This window comes from Lentinula edodes (genome assembly GCF_021015755.1).
Source record: "Lentinula edodes strain Le(Bin) 0899 ss11 chromosome Unknown C8R40scaffold_13, whole genome shotgun sequence".
In the NCBI taxonomy this organism is placed as follows: Eukaryota; Fungi; Basidiomycota; class Agaricomycetes; order Agaricales; family Omphalotaceae; genus Lentinula; species Lentinula edodes.
In genome coordinates, this window is record NW_025764319.1 from 699,547 (window position 1) to 721,571 (window position 22,025).

Genomic DNA, 22,025 nt, shown 5'->3' on the forward strand with positions numbered 1-22,025 from the left:
TTTCTGTTACAAGACTTGTATTAATACACAATGATACAATTCACCTTTGTACTACATAGTAATTTCCTGCTCACTCAGCCGTTCAGCATCTTCTGTAACCGAGCCAATTCTTTCTCCTTTGCGATAAGAAGTGCCCGTGTCTTTTCCTGCTCCGCAATAATCAATTTCTTGGCTTTATCTAGCCTCTCAGCTTCGTCTTTCTCTAGGAGCGACGTGAACTCTGGCACACCGCCTTTCAAAGACTCGAAAGATGCCGGATTTCCGATATGAAACGGTATGGTCCTACCGCTGGTGTTCGTACGGGGTATAGGCGTCGGCGGATTATTTGTGAGGATATTAAGAAAATTCTGGTACGGATCGTTGAAGACAATTTCCTCGTATTGCCAGGAATGAACGGTTCCGGCCTTTTGCGCGACTTCGAGCGGTGGGATCGATTCGGTATCGCCGGATAGAGACCATGGGTGAAGTTTGAGGTGGTGGTAAATTGTTATGACTTTTTCGCCTGATTCTGGGATAAAATGCAGTTTGATATGGACTTCGAATTCTCCCCATCTATGTAACAAAACGTTCGGTATAAACAATATAGAGATGATCTATCGACTACATACCCTGTTTCCGACAATTCAAAAGGTGGTTTGTCGATATCTGGATATAAGAAACTCATGCTAAGTCAATGGAGAAAGTAATATTATTTCACAGTTACGCACTTCGCATCGGATTGGGATACGTCTCATGCAACTTGAACGAGACCCTCTTTATAAAATAACTCAAATCGTCTGCTCCTCCAACGATATCTGAGCCTGGAGCAGACGCCGCACTGCGAAGGGCTACAGTCCATCTATGTGTATGTTCGGGAGGAACATTTTCTCGTTCTTCACTGGTCAGAAGCCTGGCACTATTTCCGTATACTATCGGTCGAGCGATACTAAGTCCCTGTATATCAGTTAGTAGAACTTGCTGAGAAGAAAAATAATTACTTGCTCGAACACGAACGCGGTCAGCGTTGGCCATGGTCCAAGAGTGGTCGTCTGAGTCGCGGTTGAAAATAGGTCTAGACTGGCCGGACTCCAAGGCCGGACCAATTTCGTTGATTCTCCGTAATTTCCCGCTTTACTTCGAACCACCTACATCTACCACCATGCTCGACGGAATTTACAACAGTAGGCTCAATATCTTACTCTCGGAAAAACATTTTTTTAAATCTTGGCTCTGAAGGACCAAACAGAATGATTGAGAGGCAAAAGGCTTTACAAGTGGGTATTACTGCAATCTTCACTCAGACATACACGCACTAATGTCCACTATTTCTGTAGGCTGATCCTCGGCCTGTTCACCTCAAAGGCCCTCGGAGGGTCCTCGCCATACGTACGCTTCAACTTCAATGCTCATTCTCCGCCCGCTGTTAACGAGCACACAAATTTCAAACAGGACTTTTCAGTGTTGGATTCTCCGCCGGAGCGCTTGGTGCTGTTTATGGGATATACCAACTGCTTAGGGTGAGCTTTTGAATCACTCTGTATATCCAGCGACTGAGTAAAGGCTGGTCTGGCTATATAGGGAAAGCAACAATAAATCTAAAGCAGTAGAGTTCTAGATGTACACGGAAGGAATAAAATACAACGTTCTTCACAATGACATGGTTCCTTCACACATTTCCAACATCTTGACCTATATGTAGGGTGTATCTTGGGTGTATCTCTTCCCAGAGTCATTTCAAATCGCAGGCGAAGTCACTTCAACCCTTTCATCGAAAATAATTCCTCATTGAATGAACCCAACACGAGGATGCCATAGTGCCTTTTTACATTGCAGTCATTCAGTCACAGTAATCTCGATCGATACCATTCCACTCATTGACGCTTCCTCGCAGAGAAAGCTTTCGCGTTGGTACCGTTTTACATAGCCACCAACGGTTCTAGAACCTTAGCTCACCTTACAGCTTTCTTAAAGGTGTGAATCAGCACTGCCAAGCAGAGGCCAGCAATAGGTGGCATGCCGATCCATCAGGTGTTGAGCGCGCGCACCTCTTGTTATACACCATTTTGAAAAGTATCTATCTGTATGTCTTCTTCATATTGGTGCCTTGCGATTTGATAGTACGGACCATATTCGCGGTACTAGTTGTATCTTTCGGTATGTATCTTCATGGAAGCACTTCGTTGAACCTTCTTTCCTTGTACTTCCCTTTTTCGCCACATTCCATCACGTCGTGGACCAACTTCCCGGTACGTGCCAATAACAATGCCTTCTGTTGAACGAACGTTGACAATAAATGGTGTTGTTCGTTGTAGAAGGGTGTGCTCATGCGGTAACGACCGCCTTGTTTCTAAATGTCGCACCTACAAACCGCACACAAGGTGGCAGACATCTATACACAGGATCAATCGGTATGCACTGAGACAAACTCTTTTTCGAAGGTGTCACACACTGCCTTTCAATTGCTCACCTGGTAGCATACTCCTACTTAAAGCGAACTAACATCGTCCTTTTCCCCAATTGAAGTCTACCATCATGCCGAATTTCTTCAGCAATATCTTCAACAAATCTCGTACTGGCAGCCGCTCGCCCAGCCGTGACAGTCGGGCAACACCTGCGTCGCGGTTCTTGTATGACCCATCAGCTGATGATTCAAGCAAACACTGCAAGCCAAAGGGGGATCATCATCTCATCGTGCAGAGCCCCTTGCATGGATACTACAAGCGAGCTCGCTCGATCAGTTCTACTAGTTCTCGGAGAAGCGCGATTGAATGGGATCCCGATGTCCCCAATGCGGCCATACCACCACCACCATATCACTCGAGTGGTGATCCTCTCAATGCAAATGTAGCGGTCACTTTATCGCGTTGGTCTTCAAGTCGTAAAAAGTCCAATCCCGATTGTGAGCCTTCTCTAAATATGCTAACTTGGTTTAGTTCCCTAAGGTGATTCCCTGCGATACAGATTATCGAACGCCCCTCAGAAAGGAATCAATGGAAAACACATATGAGATACTTAGAAAGTTCAATACGGTCATACTCGTGGATGACTCGTACTCGATGCATGGTGACCGTTGGAGAGAAGTAAATTAAAATCATTGCTGCCAAATACCATACTTCAATTTGTATTTCCCAGGCGGGCGATGCTCTTTGCAAAATCGCTGATATCGCCAGCGAATTCGATGACGATGGGATAGATATCCATTTTTTGAATAGTCCGGAGTACGGCTGTAATTTGAAGGTAGGTCGTTGGATTTCTCTGGACTTGCATGTCCGCTCAAGTTTTTCCAACACTGATAGAGCAGCGAAGAAGTCTTATCCCTATTCGATCGCGTTCAGCCATCTGGCGCGACCTGGTTAGGACAGAAACTCGATTGTCTTCTCCGAGAATACCTCAATGAACTCAACGAGGCCAAGCCACTAAAGAAGATCAAGCCGATCAATTATATGGTGATAACTGATGGGAGACCAGGTTCGCATTAAATTTCAACACTTGAGCTTCGTGTGCCATTGTATCGTTATTGAATTCTCCTCGATAGATGACCAACTTGATTTGGAAAAATCCATCGTCGATGTGGCTCGACGACTTGACCAAGGAAACTATCCCCTCACTCAGGTCAGTGCTGATCGGGACGCATAAAGATTTTGCAAAAATTTTGGCACTGAATCACCCTCTCAGGTCGGGATCCAACTGGTTCAAATCGGGAGATCGAGGAAAGCTGCTGAGTTTCTACGTGATCTTGATAATGCGTTAGAAATTCGATATCACATTCGAGTAAGCTATTTCTTTCATGCTCTATAGTAGGCACTATCATCGTTTTTGATCGAGTTTTGACTGGGCATCGCGACTGACTCGTCACGCAGGATATTGTGGATACCACCCCGTATTTTGGAAGTTCATTAAGCTCTGACGCTTTGATCAAGATAATGCTAGGTGGAATCAGTAGGAAGATAGATGCAGTGGAAGTTTTCTCAAAGACATCCTAATTTCGGTGAACATATGTGACTTAGAAGGTCGAGGATACTTCAGTGTACTACAAGCTGCCTTTGTCCATGTTACAATACATCCATACTTGATCTGATTTTACGAACAGGAAAGCACGATGTGCTAGACTTTGACTAAACCTTGACTATATATCCATCTTCAATCCTCATTATTCCAAGCTTCATCCCACCCGAGTGCGCTCCGATCCCAATCCTCTCTTTCCGGTTGTCCGTACGAGGTCCACCCCATATAATCCATCAACATCCCGGCAGCCCTCACAAAGATCGATCCATCGACATCCGCAATACCCGGATGGGTCTCTTCCTTGGACACAGTTAAAGAGTGCTCCTTGAATGCCCCAATGACCGAACCAGGCGGAGTATCTCCGTACTCGCGGGCGGCAAGAACCAAAGCTCGCATGGTCTTGAGTAGATGAGAGTCTGTGGAATACAGTGAGGCTTCGATCAAAGAAGACCAAGGGTTGTATTCATCGTCGTTCAGAGGACTTCCAATACTATGTTCACTCCGAGCATAAGGAGAGCCAGAGGCGTAAGGCGGACGGGGCTTGTCCGTCGTTCCCATGAGCAGATGAGGCTTGATGATGGGCCGGCCTCTGGAAAGTGTGACGAGCAGTATATGTGGCAAGAACGCTTTGATGATTGTGGCTTTGTGCGCAGGATTTTCCAGTGCGTGAACATAAGATCTGAGGAACAAGGAAGCTGTGACGAGGTGCATAAGGAAGAAATCAAGGCGAGGCTTTCGGCCTGGTTTTCCGGTCGCGAACATGAGCAAAACTGAGGCCCAGACAAACTCTTCTATCTTGGACATCATTTCGGTATTTCCAAGATTTTCATCGACAAGGAATTTCGAGCACAGATCACGGATCTCTTCTGATTTTCCGTCTTTCAGAGCAGCTTTGATACGAGCGTTTACGAGGGCATTCGGGTCATATGGAAGGGGTGGGGCAAGAGTGGGAGACTTGTAGACGAGCTCGAGAATTTCCAAGACGGATAATCCAGAAAACTCCCGTGGAGTGGTGGAATTAGTGGCTTCGAAATCAGACAACTCAGGCGAAATAGAGGTATGGATGGCAGTCATAGCAAGTCCTAAATGAAAAGTGTCATAACATTATTTGGAAAAGAACAACGCACGGAACATACCGGTGGAAACTAATGCGTCATTCCCGAATTCCAAACCATGCTAAATTCAGTTGTGGACATTAAAAAACCTGGCTACATTGATATTCTCGACTTACTCCGACTTGAATAAAAGGATGAAGACTGGAGGACGAGAAGATAAGAATATATGCGTGATGGACAAATTACTGATGACTGACACTCCGCTCATGAGACGGGCAAGCATCACCTTCCCTCTCTCATTAGCACTCGGAGAAAAGATGAATGTCTCCAGGGTTTTGACTACGCCAACAGAAGCTATTTGGTGCTCGAAAAACGTCACAAAGCCGTTATAGGCGCTGTAGTTCCTGCTGAGATCAAAGAACGGAGAGAATGTAGAACGTCAACGTACTTTTCATTTCCAAGGTACTGCGTCCAATTATCCTCAGTGATGTTCATTTCCTTGTCCTTCTCTTCGAGAATAATCGGACGCTGTATGCGTGCTTCTTCGTCGTAGATTTTTTGCAAAAGTCCGGGAGATGCTCCTAGATCATAAGCCGCAAGAATGCTGTCGGAACTTCATTAGCATGCGGCATACATTGACAATATATAGGATATGTAACTCACTGATGACTCAAATGGTTGTGGAATCCAGCTTGATTGAACTGACAATGATGATCCTGGGCATCCCGTAATAACAAAGCCTCAGCTAAAGGCTTGGAGGCAGGAGAAGCCCTGGGCAGATTAAGGACGCCATTACGAAGCAGACGGTGAGAGACAGAAACATGAGACATGAGTTGTTACTAGTTGTTGGTGTGGGTATGGAGTTGAGCATCTTGGCCATGTTATAAGAAGAAATCGAAGGGAACTGGTGACCAGTCACCAATTGTGTCGTTCGGAAGAATGGAAAAAAGGAGTCGTCGAAATTACGTGATTTGATAGTGTCAATAGCCATTCGAATATGTAGCCACTAAGCTACATAGTTGCTCGGAATGGAGGTGGAGGTATACGCGTACACGGAGAATTGAAGATGTAATTACAGCGTGTTCGGAAAATGATGACAGACGCGATTTTTTTTCTACTCAAGAAATGGAGCACCAGAACAGCTGAACACTATGATCCTTTGGATTGCCTCCCCTCAGCTCTCTTCGGGCCCTTGACCTTGGCTCTCTCCTTCTGCCTCTGTTCATACTTATTGACGGATGCTATGAAGTCTTTGTGGATCTGAGCCGCGGTGGTGTATGGCTTTCCCTGAGAATTAAGAAGCGCCTTTTCTCTCGCTAAGAGCTCTAAAACCTGCCCTAGGAAATTCAACTCTGTATCAGCCTGTAGACTCCATATCTTCAGAGTCGTCGTGCGATCCTTGAAGTTAGCAACGACGTTTAATGGGAACAATGCGCCTTCGAGCAATTCAGGATTGTCGACTTTTGCTGCCTCCACGATACGTTTGTATGAATTCATCTTGGCTTCCAAGGCAAGCGATTCACCAAAGAACATCACCCAAGCATTCTCTGTAAGCATGACATTGATTTCCAGGCGATCTGTAGGCGGTAGTGTGAGCATCCCGAGAGTAGGTACATTTTATGGAGAAAGGTACTTACCTACGGAATCTCCAGCTGGACCCAGCAGCTTCATCTCACTGTAAAGTGCGCTCCACTTTTCCAACTTATCTTTCAGTTGTTCTTTATTCCCGTTGGCATCCTTTTTCCAAACTAGCCCCTTCGCCAAGAGAAAACGTACGGCGGAGTCGAGAGCTTCCAGATTTGTTTCAACATCTCCAATCGAGTCGCTCATTTCCTTCAAAGTCGTTGCTACGCTGTTTTCGTCCGTGAAGTTGACGTGTGCTTCCAAATTACCTTTAAGTCTACGATCGAAAAAGAATGGTTTCGAATCTTCGATCAGGCGGGGTACGAGCTTGACTCCGCCGTCTTTGTAGGAGAGGTATGTATCGAAGATATATTTTGAACCGACCCGGAGCTTCCATACTTCATCTACTTTGAGGGAACCCGGACCCACTCTTTTCTTATTCCTGTACGAACGCTGAATCGATAGTGGTTGGCAGTTGGGCCGGAAGCCTGATTTACGTCGTTCAAGCTGCCCTGTATGAGCTTCGAGCGTCATAGGGATTGCCGTCACTACAGAGAGAATCGATGACAGGAAAAGCATGGACAGCACGCGCGCAAATGAGAATAGAAGCATGATTTGGTTTTCTGGGTACGAATCGTGCGTCGATCCCGTATTTTCGATGTTGAGCTCGAGTACGTCTGCGAAGAAGATTTCAGCTCAAAGTTAACGAACTGATATGATATCCAGATTACTTGGGGACGTACCAGAGACGAACGAGTTGAAGTAATATTCGACCAGCGAATATACCCCGTCAATCTAGGTTCGAGTCTAAAGCTGTTTATTTAAAGCAAAGGGCAAAGGAAAAAAAAAAGCTCAGCTGTGAGGAGATATGGCCATCACGTTGCTATCACGCTTTCCGGACCCGGACATGACTCGCCTTGAACCCAAACCACGACAACGCGTTGAGTCCTATTGAGCCCACCACTACTACCAGGACGCGCTTATTGATAGCATAATGTGAGTTATATGCAACATCTATTGCATGCACAAAACGATATATAGATCGTCACCAAATTCAAGTGCTAATATTCCTTTTGAACGCAGGTTCTACTTTCAGGATTGAATCTTACTCTTAAACCTAGCCATACCCTTCTCGCAGCCATCCCTGCATATCGCAGAACTGCAATTTCCTCCAATCCATGACTTCAATGTCCAAATCTATGCCTGGTCGCCACTCGATTATTCGTATACCCAACATCGCTGACCACTTTCACACAAATGAACCGCCAGACGATGTCGACGTTCAAATCTTCTCAAACACTCTCAGATCCGCTCAAGACCGGGAACCATTCTTGCTGGAGGATATTCGATACCTAAAGACCGCACTTGATCATCACATCGAGGAGTTGTCGCGAGTCCAACAGACTATACGCGAATACAAGTTTGTCCTATCACCCGTTCGTCGGTTGCCTGGTGAACTTCTCATGGAGATATTCTTTCAAGTGCTGGGCAGCGAAGACCCTGAGGACGTTCTGGACTTTGACCGTGGATTATGGCCCCTTACACATGTTTGTGGTAATTGGAGGACCCTTATCCTCAATCGTACCTCTTTTTGGACCACGGTTTCTTTACCCGGGCGGATGCATTACCCACCTTATGCTGTACACATCCTCTCTCTCTTCCTTGAGCGTTCTGGCTCCAGACCAATCTTTGTCGAATTCACCTGTCGAGACGTTGCGAGCTTACCTCAGACGTTGTTCGCCGTCCTTGTTGCTCAATCCAGTCGTTGGGAAACATGTCGACTGAGAATCCCTGTCTTCCTAACTACTCATCTAACATCGCGATCCATCGAACGCGCTCACTTTTTACGCCATCTAGATCTCAATTTAGATTTAGCTTATTCTTCTACTCTCACAACAACATGCAATAAAATCTTTACGGGTGCACCAGCGTTGCGTTCTGTGAAACTCACTGGAATTCCGCTCACAGCAAGTAGTCTGGGGCTTCGTTGGTCGTATTTGACACACTACAACGTGGCTCAGGACTTTCCTGAGAAACATCTCCCGATTTTACGGCTCGCGACCGGGCTGGTAGACTGCACTATAAATTGTTCTCTCCCCTGGCGTCAGGAACCACTGGGTTCTGACATAGTGCCTTTGAGAAAATTGCAGAGATTGCAAATGGAGGGGACGGCCTCTGTTTTATTGCAGTATCTGACTGCGCCGGCTCTTCTATCGTTGAGCGTAGTCCTGCCAGAGACGGGCGATTCGTTGAAAACTTTCTTGAGTCGATCACAATCTCGGCTACAGGAACTCGAAATTGAGGCTATTCCAATGGGAAATAACATTTTGGACGCTTTACCTAGCGCGTCATACTTAAGGAGGCTTGCTCTCAATGTGTCGGTTCATCCGGGGCATCGACAGAGCATTGTGTTTAAAGACCTTCTCGTTGCTCTGAAATATGTTCCCAATGGTGATGGTAGTACTTCGGAGTCTACTTCACAATGTAATATCCTTCCCCATCTGGAGGAACTGGCTCTCAGTGTGTACACTATTTCATCGCGGGAATATCTCTATGCGAACGAACTTGTTGCGATGGTTGCCTCTCGTTCGAAAGTTCCGGGGAAGGTGAAGGAGCAAGCCCCAGTACAGGAGCAGATAAAAGAGCTTGTGCAATTGAAGTCATTTACGTTGGAGACTAATAGTTATTGGCTCCCCCCTTTTGATGCTTTCGTGGAATTGAATCAGGAAGGATTGCAAACAAACATCCATTTGCACTGATTGAGGGATTTGTCTTGCTGATGTTCGAACAAAATTGCTATTTGATCTTGGAATGCAGTCTCAAAATTCATACATATAATATATCAACTACTGTCTTGCGAAAATCCAAAGTACAATCCATGTTTCTGGAGGCCAGTTGTACAATGTTATACCTACACAAATTGACACGTACATACAGTTTTATCTTTGAGTCAAGAAGATACTGAATATATAGAATGCGCGGCGCTGTGATAGTATGTATGCATGTAGCAGGTAAACACTTTATTCAAGGCAATGAACATTTTAGCCAAGCGAAAAAAACAGAAGAAATGTTTTGAATCCTGGACCCCGCGAGTCTTGAGCTTGAAGCTTAGAGCTTCAATTCTTGAGTCACATTTTCCAGTAGCGAAAGCAAAAGTCAAAAACAAGTGTCCCTGCCAGGAGTCGAGCCTGGGTCTCCACGGATGCGCTTAACAAACCACAACGTGATGATCTAACCACTAATCTACGGGGACGTTAAAAAGTGCTTAATTATTAGAATCATGAAATCATTGCGACGGTGCGATTACTAGTCCAGTAGCATCGCCAGCCAGCCGAGCGGCGAGCAAGTCTAAACTGTCTTCAACGAACGAACACATCTTTCCATGAAAACTAATTCTGCACCTACCCCAATCTTATACCCCTCCCTCTTTTGCTATTATTTCTACTAGTTTCTACTGTTCCCTTTTAATCAAGCCTCTTTTACTTGGTACCCCCATAATCAATCATATGCATTCCTTCATAACTACCCTTAGACGAATTCAAACAAGCGAAACTAGCAGATTTCCCGCCCGTTTCTTGCGATTCCCCGAACTAACGCTCGGTACCCCCAACCTACAATTTTGCTTGTTTCATTAACCTTCTGGACCAGAGGCGAATTCTGTACTTCCCCACGTGGGTCAAAGCTGTCGCTCTCGATTTAGTTTCGCTGGTAGATTCACAGCATTACAGTATGTATACTACTGTACATACACAACTAGCCAACTCTGGATCCTTGAAAAGTTTTGACCACAGGCGATTCTCATTTCTTTGACTTGCGCTGCTTCGCTTTACTCTGAGTAGGTGTCGAACCTGACGCAGCTGTAGCCGCAGGTGCACTAGTCCCTGGAGTGTGTACTGTCTCCGTCTTCTGTGTCGCAGATGCCTGGGTTTTGAGTCTGTCCTTCTTCGGCGGTCGATGTAGCAATTGAATGATAAACGAAGCCACGCTTCCGGATAAGATGTACAAAATCCATCTCGGGACTTTGATTGTGATATTGTATATCGTTGTTAAGATTAGACCGAGGTAGTGAAGGAGGTATTCACTGAGAACATAACGTTCGATGTGAGTTGAAGGGATAAGAAGGAAAATGAGTACGCACTTTCTACCACCCGGAGCGAAAGAGCTGTCCCAACGAGGAACTTCGTTATAAGTTCCGTCTGTGAGGAATTCACGTAGAGCGCCTTCGCGGAGTCGTAACCAATGAGGTTTTACAAATCGGAGAGTTTGTCCACGGTTCTGCAGAATGATAAAGGTCGGCGCTCTGTAGCCAAAATGAGGTCAGCTATATCTCGAGGAGATATATAGGCATGATAAAGTACACACTGCCATACGCCCCACTTGGTTGTGAGATAGGTCACATTGAGATAATCTATACGACCCCAGCGTAGGTTAGGCATGTCTTCAGCTATGAGGGTTTCGTTGTATGTCTCGTCAAATATCTTGTCGACAAATTGAGACATTCCTCCCCCTTGGTTAGTTGCACTTGTTGAACTAAAGAATATAACCCAAAATGAGGAGAAATTTACCGGTCAATATATTGTAAAAGACGAGGCACAAGCGACGTACACGACAATCAACCATGTCCTATTCCCTTCCTCCTCCGGAGTGAGTTCCTCATTGACCACTATGTTATCATAGTTCACGTCTGTTATTAGAGGTATTCGTGGATCCCAGGGATATGCGGCCTTTGATGATAGACCAGCAGCTGAGGCAATACTGGAGATATTTACGCCGATTTTGGCGAATATAGAAGAGATCGAGGACGAGTCAAGTAATGAGCCTCGCTGACTTGGTGTATCTTCACCGACGTGTCCTGATGCTCCAGTCGGCGCTGGTGCCGAAGGCTCGTTGGTGAAAGCCTGTCCAGGCTTCCAACCTTCAGAAAAGTATTGGCCGTTTGCGAAGGAAAACAAGCTCAGTAAGAGCCAGAAGATCATGGTGGAATCTCTACATAATCGTAGAGCCGCTTATCATTGACGTTGAGCCTTGCACGTGAGTTTGCTCTTTCTGTACGTTTTTTGGCCATTCCTGTTGCTTTTAAGCTCTCCAGAGCTTCTTTTACTTCATTTGTACCACTAAGGATGCTCGAAGTACGCTATATTGGACAAGGACCAGGCTCCAAGGCCTAAAGTATGCTAATATTGGCCAAGGAAAGTGCCAAAATTGGGTCCCAAAGTACGCTAATTCGGATGGGGTCTATTAGTAGGAGCTTCCGGGGTCCTATCTCATCTCACATAGTTTTTTTTGACGATATAAATCACATATACGCGCGTAATTTCTGTTTACTGTGACTCTGCTACTGTACATATAAGATGGATATCCGAATACGATTTCGTCGATGTTGCTGGGAGATAATTGATTCACCTTCTAGCTGCAAGTGACGCGTTACTCCTCGTTACTCGTGCACCTAGATTTCAAGTGCGGCTAAGGGAGTATTAACGCGGCGGTGTCCCTTGTCTTGTTCAAGATCAAAAAACTTGAGTTTGACATCTTTTCCAAAGATGAGTGCATGGGTCGAGCCACCGAAGCGGAACATTCCAAGCTCATCACCAATGTTAACGTGCTGTCCTTCGCTGACACTGACCTGACAAGTGGATACTTCTACCATCCCAACACCAATGAATACGAGGCATCCTACATCTTTGTTGTCAGCATCTATGTAGATGATGGCACGGGTAGAAGCTTGGGTCAACCATGGCTGGGAGCGGATTATAGCACCTCGAGGATCGCCAAGTTGCAAATCGGAGTCAGACTCTCCGGCCCCTTCATCAGGCAGCGCCGCATAGTATGATCCCTCTATAATCTGGATTTCGCGAATGGTACCGTCCACGGGACTGTGCCAACGGTGATAGTCATACGGAGAAAGGAATGCCTGATAGACAGTCCCACCAATGAAGGAAGCGGCAACTTCGTCGTCGCGACGCGCAAGCATGTCATAGATAGAGTAAGCCTGACCCTTGAGCCAGAATTGGTCGTGTTCTTCGACTCCTGTTGTTTTACGGACCACGGTGGATTCACAAGCGTTATAGATGAAAAAATTGGGGGGCTCTGGCTTCTCAATAGGACGAGCATTAGGTTTGAACTTCCTGGTGAAGAAAGAATCCCAAGAAGTAAAGCCACGGTTGACTGCAGTCTCATCGGGACATTCGTAGATTTCATTGAATATGCCGCGGTCATTTTCGAGAGTCGCTAATCCGACTTCACCGAACCAGCCTTCATCACTATCATTGAGCGTATTGTTGGACTCAGCGCTCTGAAGGTAGTCGCCCCAAGAGTCAAGCAAGGACTTCAAAGAAATATTGAATTTAGGCATGCGCAATAGATCAAAACCCGCAGCAGTATTGCTGAGAAGGTCGAACAGAAGATACAAGGGGACACCGATGGGCTCGCCACCGGTGACTGCGCCCCGTTCGTTTCGGACCACCTGGAATTTAGGCGCAGCGACAACAACTTGATCCAGGCAATAAAGCAGCTGTTCTAAGTTCCGAATCTGGAGCATATATTAGAATGAGAAATAATTACAGCAAAAATTATACGATTACCCTGTTTTCGGGCGCAGTTTGCAGAAAGGTTTGTCCGAGCAAGTCAACCAATTCGGGATCGGAATTGAGAGCATCTTCGAACTCCTGCACAGCGGGAACATGCGCCTTCTTTGTATCGATGGAACGCAGAAGATCATCGAAGAAGGCCTCATAAACCGCAGGGTCAGCAGGAATCCATCCGCCGTAGCGAGTCAAGACTGTGTCCTTGGAGGGAAGAGGGCGTCGATATTGAGGGGACATCGTTCTGGACTATGATCAAAGGAGGTTCGTAGAGTACCAGGATGAGTACCTACAGATCGATAGTGTGCTCTTGAACCTGATATGAGTGGGCTCTGACGGTCGATGCAAAAAATCGACTCTCTTCTATAGAAGAAAGCTGAGCGACAATTGGTCACAGATTCACCTCCTTAACTCCATGAAAAACGTCCTAACCTGGATGGTTAGATGGTGATTATTCGGTTTGTAGGCCGATTGGAACATCGCTCAGAACACTCTGTTCAAGCTCGCAAAGTTATGCTTCTTCATATCGATAATCCACAACAGGATCGATACTCATCCGAATAGCTTAAAGTAGTGAAGATACGCTCTCTGAGGCGAAATCAAGAGCGGTACACATCGGAAACAGTTGACCAACCTACAATCAACTATTCTCCTGAATTTTCGGTGAGCGAACCAGCGATATTTCCTTGATCCATTGAGACAAAAGGTCAGTGTAGAGGAAAATCATCTATGTAAGTGAACCGCACCACTGTGTTCAGTGAATATATTCACCCAAAGGTCGGAATCTTCTGAATGGAACTGGAAGCAAAACTTTCCTGCATTGAGGTCGGACCGAGTCGCTCAAATTTACACTACCCTCTCCAGAAAGGTGGGTGCTGTCAATTAGACATCCGGCTAATCAAATGTATCGTTGCCGGTCATATAGAGTAGAGAGACCTTCAAGTGGATCAAGAGAGGGATTGAAAGGAGCTAAAACCGGCGTAGAGCCACCTCGTTGAATGTAATAGAGGGCATTTATTACCCTACATGACGCGATATGAGCTTGTTGTTACACTATAGGGAAAATTAGAGCTCGACCTATGATCATCGATTCTGCTGAAAATGTAAGTTGCTGTCCCAGATATGAGGCACTGATCCTTGCCCAACATCGTCTGCCAACATCGATCTATGCCGAAAAACATGACATGAAGTTCTAAGTCAGATACCGTATGACCTGACAGTGCTAACGGCGTTATCGAACTCTTTTAATCCCCACACAGGCATGTACACCCCCACAGGACGAAGAATACTGGGAGATCTGATCTGATACGTAAGGCGCGGGCAGTGACTTGGGAGCAGTGACAACTACCTCACCAATGGCAGAAAAGCAGCTTTTCAACTGTACCAATCTAAAGCCCATATCAGGATAATAGGTGTAGAAATCCAACTTACCTTACTCTGCGAGCAAAATCTGCAGGGTGTTGACAATGAAAAAATTTTCTGGTCAACTGTACAATAAGGAATGCTTCATAGAAACTCATAGGCGATGCAGTCAGCTGAAATCCTATTACCGTAGTGGGTTATACTTAGAAGGTAGGGTGATAATCGAGCGGGGCATCATCCTGTACCATGATGAGAGCACACTTTCAAGTACGAATAATGGAATTTTTTGGTCACCTTCAAGCCCAGTGCATACTTGTATGAACCTCCTATCCACATGATTACAGATTCTACGGTGTTGCAGGCCAGCTGGTGATTGGAAAATTCCACCTCACAGTTGAGAACTTCTTCACATCCGATATCAGTGGAACCTACACCAGAGATTAACATTGAAGAACTTTACGCGACAAAGATATGCACCTGAGTCACTTGAGAATCAAGGGATTAGAAATTGGGGGTGGAATACTTAAAGACTGAATAGCTTGTTGAAGTTCCGCGATTTGCAGCAGACCACTTTTCTGGATCGCAGTTCACTATGTGACTGCCCTTGACATTTTCATTGTCAATGACTACCGATATGTTCACTAAGGATTGTCAGGAATAATTCAACTGGAAGGTACTTCCAATGCTAGTAGAGTCAGAAATTAGAACCTTCCGAACGGACTTGGGTATTTTTCTTGCATTGGATCAAAGATGAGATTCAATGAGGCCGTGACTGGTGTGCTCAACGAATACACCACCTTTTCCTCTTTGCACAAAGGGGGGCAATGCAAATTGGAAATTTCACTGGCAAAAAAGATAGATCAATAATACGCAAAAACACAGAGTGGTAGCACTTTCCAAGACAAAGATCAATGAGTAGAACAGCTTACGCTGGTGAAGGACCGGATATCCTGCACGACGCATTATGGTCTGTTTGAAAGGTTACGAGAAACTAGCGCTCTACTAGAACTACTCTAGTAAGTGGATCTTCGAGATTTGATGCTCAAAGAAAGTGCATGCACGAGCCTTTCGAGATGTCATACTAGAAGCACTTTCTCGAAATCAGATACAAACCTGGTGCCAATGGGGTCATAAACCTCTAACCCTTTTGCGGGGAGCAATTCTGGGACGTCTACTCTGATACGTACATATTCCGTTAACTTCATGCCACAAGAACCACTGCTTAAGCGCAGTTACAGCCCTACCCTCCTCCGGTTTTCGATTCATGAGCTGATACAGTTAGAATGCACAATGATCGATTCATTCAGGCCTTTGCGAATAAGGGAAGGAGGTGAAGATTCCGTCGAAATTCAATGACAAAATAGTAGGTTCTGCAGCTGCTCCCGACGTCCCAAAGTGCTCGTTGACAGTGTCAGTAGAAGCCGAGGAAATGAGAAAGGTCATCATCATGATCATGGTGGTTGTAGAGAAGAGTTCATTAGACGCCACGCGCGTCAACTTGAACATGTGCTGGGGTTACCCACCTCACAACCAGCCTTGGCCTCAGACGTCCTTTCAAGATGTGGCTGACCCCATTCTGGCTATAATGCGCCGACCTTTTGTGCAGAACCAAGGTCTTTGATTTGTAGAAGTGTGGCGGTCGTACATGGTGCATTTGTATTCAGGAAATATCTTGCAGAAATCGCTAAGCTCCAACCATTGCTCTGAACTCCATGAATCCACGGAATGAGCATGGCAGCCCTTCACGAATTCTACGCCTCCTTGCCTGTTGTAACGTGTGCGCATAGTCGTTCGAGCTTGTGAACGAGAGAAACCATTACCGGCGGGTCGATCAATTGCAACATAGGTCAGATTCAATCCACCAGACACACAACGCGTACTCACCATAAACCATCGTCGTATACTCTTCCCGACCGCCCTTGCACCCGCCCTTGCCATCCATCCGAGTTCCATCATCCCGTCGAATGTCGGACAACCCGGCCCTCCGTTAATCCAAACCATGGCCCTTTCCTTATCCGCTGTTCTTCAATTCTCAACCAGCACGAAACATGGGGGTGGTGACATCGTTTGGCTCTACCTCGGATGTATGCGTAGATGTGTAGTGGATGGGAAGGGCTTTGGTGGATATCTGGTAGAGCAGGAGCCCAAAAGGACGCTGTCAAGGGGACTAGAAACGTGAAAAGACGAAATTCACCGTGACTCTCAAAAAGATCAAGGCCCATGAAACTCATTGTCTATCGGAGCTGCGTTCAATAGCGACGACCACCGACAAATATTCAACGAAGTGCAATTGAGACCAACACAAAAGACCATTGCGGGTCACATCTCGCATAGTCTATTCTCAGAGAGAAGGATATAACATTCGGTAGCACTTGAAATTCACATTCACTATTGGTACATGGATTCTACGTTGTTCTTCTGAATAAAGGGTAATTCTTTTTCTTCACTATTTTGAAATTTCTGACCGCTTGAAGCATGCGAACACTACTTACGCCTTTGGAACTTGGAGTCCGGCTATGGGTCTGTTAACGTGTAGGTGGTTGTTGATAACAACGTCATCAAAGAACTCGAGGTTGACCCCTCGCTCAAAGATAAGGGCATGGGACGAGCCACCAAAATGAAACATCCCGATCTCGTCACCAGCTTTGACACGATCTCCTTCCTCAACAGTGATCTGACAGGTCGACACCTCTACCATCCCAATGCCAATGAATACAATGCGTCCAATAGCTTTATTGTCAGCCTCAATGTGGATGATGGCACGAGTAGCGGCTTCGGTGAGCCACGCCTGAGAACGGATGATAGCACCCCGAGGGTCACCAGATTGAAAGTCTGGATCAGACTCTCCAGCTCCATCGTCAGGCAGCGCGGCATAATACGTTCCCGGAACGAGCTGTATTTCGCGGATGGTACCATCCACGGGGCTATGCCAGCGATGATAGTCATATGGAGACAGGAATGCTTGATAGACGGTCCCACCAATGAAGGAACGGGAAACTTCATCGTCGCGACGTCCAAGCATGTCATAGATAGAGTAAGGTTGACCTTTGAGCCAGAACTGGTCATGTTCTTTGATATCTGTTGATATGCGATACACGGTGGATTCGCAGGCGTTAAATATGAAGAAAAATGGGGGGTCCGGCCTTTGAATAGGGCGAGCGTCAGGTTTAAACTTCCTGGTAAAAAAAGCATCCCAAGAAGTGAAACCGCGGTTGACTGCAGTATAATCGGGACACTCGTAAATCTCGTTGAATATTCCGCGCTCATTTTCGAGAGTCGCTAGTCCAAGCTGGCCAAACCAGCCCTCATCGCTATCATTGAGCGTATTGTTGGATTGAGAACCTCGGAGGTAACTACCCCAAAAATCCAACAAATTCTTCATGGCAGCATTGAATTCGACCTTGCGAAAGAGATCGTAACCCGCACTCGTGTTACTAAGAAGGTCGAGGAGGAGATACAAGGGGACTCCAATAGGCTCGCCGCCGATAATTTCGCCCTGGTCGTTTCTGTTCACTTGAAACTTGGGAGCGGCAACAACGATCTTATCCATGCAAAGAAGCAACTGTTCGAAGGTTCTAACCTAGAGTATGTATTGGAATAAGAAATGATAGCACAGAAATGGGAACTTACCCTACTTTCGGGCGAAACTTGCAGGAAGACTTGTTCGAACAAGTCGACCAATTCGGGATCAGCGTTGATATTATCTTTAAAGTTCTGGACTGCCGGGACATGAGCCTTCTTTGGGTCGATTTCACGCAGGAGATCATTGAAGAATGCGTCATAGACCGCAGGATTAGCTGGAATCCATCCACCGTAGCGGGTTAACACTGTTTGCTTCGACGGCAGAGGCCGCTGATATGGTGACATCGTCCTGTACCATGATCAGAGTGGATATGTAATGCACTAGGCGAGATCAACGTACAGAGTATGGAATATCTTCTTGGACTTTGGGGTGTAAGTGGATGGAATTCTGGCTTTCGGTGCAAGCACTCGACTCTCCTTTATAAGACCAAGTGACAGTTGGTCACAAAATCACCTTCAAACCCAGGCGAGTACACGAACGAACCCCCTATCGAGGTGAATAATGGATTCCACGATATTGCGTGCCAATTGGAAAGTTTTCAGAATTTTACTTCAGTCAAGTAGTTCTTCGCGTCCGATGTCAGTGGAAACTATGACAGCACAAGTTGTTATTTGGAGAGCTTTATACAATGGAGATACGCACCAAGTTCGAGAAATAAGAGAATAGAAATCGGGGGTGGTGCGCCCCACTAAGACATTGAATGGTTCGACAGGAAATGGCTCATCGAAGTTCTGTGGCTTGCACTGAGCAGTCTACTTTCCGCACCACAATTGACTATGTTCTTCACGGTGACCAATATACTCCCCTGAGTTATCAAAACGACGGTTAGCATTCGAGATAAATCCTTGAGCATTCATATTTACTAGTACACTCAGAATCTTCTGAGGAATTCTCTTGCATGAAATCAAAGTAGAGATTGGTGCACAAGAAATACACCGGCTTATCCCTTATCCTCTCCACAAAGGGAGGGGTAAAGCCAATTAGAAAGTTGACTGGCAGAATGTACAGTCCAAAACGCGGAGTAGAGACGCTCTCAAGTGGATCAAGCTATGGGGTAAAAGCAGTTGGCGTAAAGCTGCATGACACATTATGAGCTTCCATTCGAAATGCTCTATGGTGAGAACTGAGGACTTACCTATTCTCATCGATTTTGCTTGAGATGTAACATACTGAACTGGCTGAGATTTGAGGCGCCTCCTCTTTGACTGAGACCGAATGAAGGGACATGTTAAAAAGCTTATTATAAGTTATAAGGTCTTGAGGTGTCATCCTGAAAACTGGGCAGCTCCTCGAGGCAGATCTGGGGTCATATGTGTCATCTCAACCAGCTCCAATGACAGCACCAAGCAATCTGGTTTACATATCCAACGTAGCTCGATAACTCCGCCGCAAGAACCACTGTGTATACGCAATTCTGACCCCCAGTCCAAGTTTCCAAGTTATAGCGACTGCTTCATTCAGGCTTTTACGAATAAGAGAAGGAGGTGAGGATTCTGTGGTGACATAAGTTTTCTGGAGAAATTCATTGGCGGAATTTAGCGGATTTGCAAGTCCCTGTTAGATTCTAGAATTGACCTGCTCCAGACGTGCAAAAATTCCAACTATTGAAGCATCCTCGGTGCCAGCTAGCCTACCGGGTTATTAGCTTCTATAGCGTTGGTTATTGATAGTAAAGGCTGAGATGGCGACTGAAAAACTGAGAAAGACCATCACGGTGGAGTTGTGGGAAGAGAAGGGTCAAGTAGGCGCTACGCGCGTCAACAAGGATTTCTCGCTTTGACCGGTTCATGGCGTTTATTTATCTTTTTTATCAATTGTCATATCGTTATTATATTTTCGATATCTTTGACCACGATTTTATTATCCTGCTCAACCTGGTCGATCATTGTCAAAGTCCGAGCGTCTTCTCCAAGATGTATAAAAGTTGGATGAATTTCTGGAGGGGATTTTGTCGTTATAACCGCAAGGAAAACAGCAGTCTCCAAGTAAGTGTTGCCCTCGTTACGATACGATGTTAGATTAACTTTCCGTATAACAGCTCAAATGGATCCTCTATGCTCATATATTGAGATGCTAGACATCAAAGCTACTCCGATTCCTGAGAGTAGCATCAAACTCAGAAAACAGAACACGTTATCCCAACTAGAATACTTTGGCATCAATGGTAATCCCAACCACGAAACGCCGGATCTGACCTCAAGCCCCGACTGGAATCTTTCCTCGACCCATTCTTACTTGGGCTCCACTGATTTGCATTCAGTCTTTGATCGCCAACCTACAGAGATACTCATCATGATTTTCTCTTTCCTCGATTTCTCCGAAGCGAACCTTCTTGAAATAAACGAGGGTCCGTGGGCTCTTGCTAGAGTGTGCAGGAGATGGCGGGGGATTGTCTATGATTGTTCTTTATTCTGGCTCCATGCCAACCTCGACTTGTCGTACTGGCATTTCACTCGGAACTGGCCCAGTCGTGCGGACCTTTTGGTTTCTACTTTCCTCGACAAGTCCAAAGGACTTCCTTTGAACGTCCGAATACAATGGCCCGACATTGAAGGTGCTACAAATCACATTCTAGATGCCGTGGAACACATCTTGAAAACCTCCCATCGTTGGAAATCAGCCGTTTTGAATCTGCATTACGCCTTATATTATAAGCTCTCCTCTGTAATCGACGGTAGATTTCCCCAGTTGGAATCGTTGATGCTCAAGTGCAACCTACCTCCCAAGATTTCGAGAAACTCCCTGCCCTTGATTGAAGTCTTTCAGGTTGCTCCCAAGCTGCGCCAAGTCTCGATCGAGGGTATGCCTTATGCTACGAAGAATGTCACGCTTCCTTGGAATCAGCTAACACATTTGAATGTCTACCACGACCACCCCAACCCGAATTACCACTGCCTTCGCCTCTCATCCAACTTGGTCGAGTGTCATATTGGCGCTCACTGCGATTTGCTACAATCTCCAAGAGGACCATATTCTTCTATATCTCTTCCTCATCTCAAGACACTATTCGTGAAAGGAACTGGGGCTCTGGTCCTTCCGTATGTGTCCGCTCCCAACACTGAGGTTTTACATGTCACCGACACACCGTCGGCAGCTTGCTCCGAAGCCTGTATCGAGGCCTTGCAGTACTTCATCCTGGGATGTTCAGAGTCGCTCCAGGATCTTACTCTGCATTCGGACCCTCTTGATTACCGCCTTGCAGAGATCCTCTACTCGGTGCGCAGGTTGGTCAGACTCCACTTGCACCTCACACTGCCGAGAGGAAGCTCCTTATTCAAGGATCTGATAAAGTGGCTTTCATACAGACATGTCCCGGAATCGAGTTCAGCGACCTCATTGACGGTGGACCTATTAGGCCTATTACCTGTCTTGAAGAGTTTATCGATGCGTATTGATCCCTCCTTGGCTGACAGTGAATCTCTGGATGAGATGGACCTTACAGTTTTGATTAAGATGCTGGAATCGCGTCGGACGATGCCTCGGATTAGTGAGGCTCATCGTGATTTCAGGGAGCTTGATTCGTTTGACTTGGAGATCAAAAGCTATTCGCATGGAACAGGATTTAACGGTTTCGATGCGTTGAACGATATTGGTTTGAAGACGAGCGTGAGGTTGATACGGTAACTCGCATATCGAATCATTTTGAGGCGGGCTACCTCTACTAATCTATGACTGACTATACTTATTCCTTATGATATATTATGCATGTTTATTCTATGGATCCCAGTGCAATATACTGGTCAATCTGACTCAACCATAATCTCCCATAACCGTTAACAAGCCTGAGGAAATTGAGACATATGTATGTACGGTCATCAAAAATAATACAAATTCATT

General features: G+C 45.8%; 11 protein-coding genes and 1 non-coding gene across 12 annotated transcripts; 4 read left to right on the top strand and 8 right to left on the bottom strand.

Annotated features, from left to right (window-relative positions):
* Positions 1–74: 74 nt before the first annotated feature.
* On the bottom strand, positions 75–1,011 carry C8R40DRAFT_1160264 (yeats family-domain-containing protein; the record flags this gene model as incomplete). The annotated part of the gene is made up of 4 exons (XM_046229991.1): positions 75–552; positions 609–645; positions 708–933; positions 982–1,011. 4 exons carry the CDS (start codon positions 1,009–1,011, stop codon positions 75–77), a joined length of 771 nt encoding a protein of 256 aa, XP_046087564.1.
* Positions 1,012–1,079: 68 nt separating this feature from the next.
* On the top strand, positions 1,080–1,638 carry C8R40DRAFT_140880 (uncharacterized protein). Its single transcript, XM_046234151.1, has 4 exons — positions 1,080–1,160; positions 1,216–1,253; positions 1,314–1,365; positions 1,429–1,638. The coding sequence occupies exons 1-4, from the start codon at positions 1,139–1,141 to the stop codon at positions 1,506–1,508; spliced, it is 192 nt and encodes a 63-aa protein (XP_046087565.1). The 5' UTR covers positions 1,080–1,138; the 3' UTR covers positions 1,509–1,638.
* Positions 1,639–2,511: 873 nt separating this feature from the next.
* On the top strand, positions 2,512–3,962 carry C8R40DRAFT_1169587 (uncharacterized protein; the record flags this gene model as incomplete). The annotated part of the gene is made up of 7 exons (XM_046231395.1): positions 2,512–2,878; positions 2,941–3,059; positions 3,112–3,216; positions 3,276–3,447; positions 3,515–3,591; positions 3,655–3,750; positions 3,840–3,962. The coding sequence occupies 7 exons, from the start codon at positions 2,512–2,514 to the stop codon at positions 3,960–3,962; spliced, it is 1,059 nt and encodes a 352-aa protein (XP_046087566.1).
* A 157-nt stretch (positions 3,963–4,119) lies between these two features.
* C8R40DRAFT_1249896 (uncharacterized protein) lies at positions 4,120–5,988 on the bottom strand (the record flags this gene model as incomplete). Its single annotated transcript, XM_046233681.1, has 6 exons — positions 5,703–5,988; positions 5,488–5,643; positions 5,297–5,434; positions 5,216–5,240; positions 5,121–5,160; positions 4,120–5,066 (listed from the first exon to the last, which is right to left on the bottom strand). The coding sequence occupies exons 1-6, from the start codon at positions 5,867–5,869 to the stop codon at positions 4,120–4,122; spliced, it is 1,473 nt and encodes a 490-aa protein (XP_046087567.1). The 5' UTR covers positions 5,870–5,988.
* Positions 5,989–6,188: 200 nt separating this feature from the next.
* C8R40DRAFT_1169589 (uncharacterized protein) lies at positions 6,189–7,196 on the bottom strand (the record flags this gene model as incomplete). Its single annotated transcript, XM_046231396.1, has 2 exons — positions 6,189–6,616; positions 6,677–7,196. The coding sequence occupies 2 exons, from the start codon at positions 7,194–7,196 to the stop codon at positions 6,189–6,191; spliced, it is 948 nt and encodes a 315-aa protein (XP_046087568.1).
* Positions 7,197–7,518: 322 nt separating this feature from the next.
* Positions 7,519–9,517, top strand: C8R40DRAFT_140868 (uncharacterized protein). Its single transcript, XM_046234150.1, has 2 exons — positions 7,519–7,658; positions 7,746–9,517. Exon 2 carries the CDS (start codon positions 7,841–7,843, stop codon positions 9,419–9,421), a length of 1,581 nt encoding a protein of 526 aa, XP_046087569.1. The 5' UTR covers positions 7,519–7,658; positions 7,746–7,840; the 3' UTR covers positions 9,422–9,517.
* A 312-nt stretch (positions 9,518–9,829) lies between these two features.
* C8R40DRAFT_t102 lies at positions 9,830–9,915 on the bottom strand. The gene has a single exon. It is a non-coding gene; the product is annotated as a tRNA-His (tRNA).
* Positions 9,916–10,460: 545 nt separating this feature from the next.
* Positions 10,461–11,638, bottom strand: C8R40DRAFT_1160266 (uncharacterized protein; the record flags this gene model as incomplete). Its single annotated transcript, XM_046229992.1, has 4 exons — positions 10,461–10,743; positions 10,801–10,962; positions 11,025–11,183; positions 11,268–11,638. 4 exons carry the CDS (start codon positions 11,636–11,638, stop codon positions 10,461–10,463), a joined length of 975 nt encoding a protein of 324 aa, XP_046087570.1.
* Positions 11,639–11,872: 234 nt separating this feature from the next.
* Positions 11,873–13,622, bottom strand: C8R40DRAFT_1100202 (phosphatidylserine decarboxylase-domain-containing protein). The gene is made up of 2 exons (XM_046227885.1): positions 13,244–13,622; positions 11,873–13,191 (listed from the first exon to the last, which is right to left on the bottom strand). The coding sequence occupies exons 1-2, from the start codon at positions 13,481–13,483 to the stop codon at positions 12,109–12,111; spliced, it is 1,323 nt and encodes a 440-aa protein (XP_046087571.1). The 5' UTR covers positions 13,484–13,622; the 3' UTR covers positions 11,873–12,108.
* A 2,472-nt stretch (positions 13,623–16,094) lies between these two features.
* Positions 16,095–16,964, bottom strand: C8R40DRAFT_141611 (uncharacterized protein). The gene is made up of 2 exons (XM_046234153.1): positions 16,604–16,964; positions 16,095–16,475 (listed from the first exon to the last, which is right to left on the bottom strand). Exons 1-2 carry the CDS (start codon positions 16,834–16,836, stop codon positions 16,160–16,162), a joined length of 549 nt encoding a protein of 182 aa, XP_046087572.1. The 5' UTR covers positions 16,837–16,964; the 3' UTR covers positions 16,095–16,159.
* C8R40DRAFT_141574 (phosphatidylserine decarboxylase) lies at positions 16,880–18,904 on the bottom strand. The gene is made up of 3 exons (XM_046234152.1): positions 18,528–18,904; positions 18,236–18,476; positions 16,880–18,185 (listed from the first exon to the last, which is right to left on the bottom strand). Exons 2-3 carry the CDS (start codon positions 18,470–18,472, stop codon positions 17,094–17,096), a joined length of 1,329 nt encoding a protein of 442 aa, XP_046087573.1. The 5' UTR covers positions 18,473–18,476; positions 18,528–18,904; the 3' UTR covers positions 16,880–17,093.
* Positions 18,905–19,959: 1,055 nt separating this feature from the next.
* C8R40DRAFT_1100229 (uncharacterized protein) lies at positions 19,960–21,945 on the top strand. Its single transcript, XM_046227886.1, has 2 exons — positions 19,960–20,173; positions 20,227–21,945. The coding sequence occupies exon 2, from the start codon at positions 20,232–20,234 to the stop codon at positions 21,810–21,812; it is 1,581 nt and encodes a 526-aa protein (XP_046087574.1). The 5' UTR covers positions 19,960–20,173; positions 20,227–20,231; the 3' UTR covers positions 21,813–21,945.
* Positions 21,946–22,025: the final 80 nt, after the last annotated feature.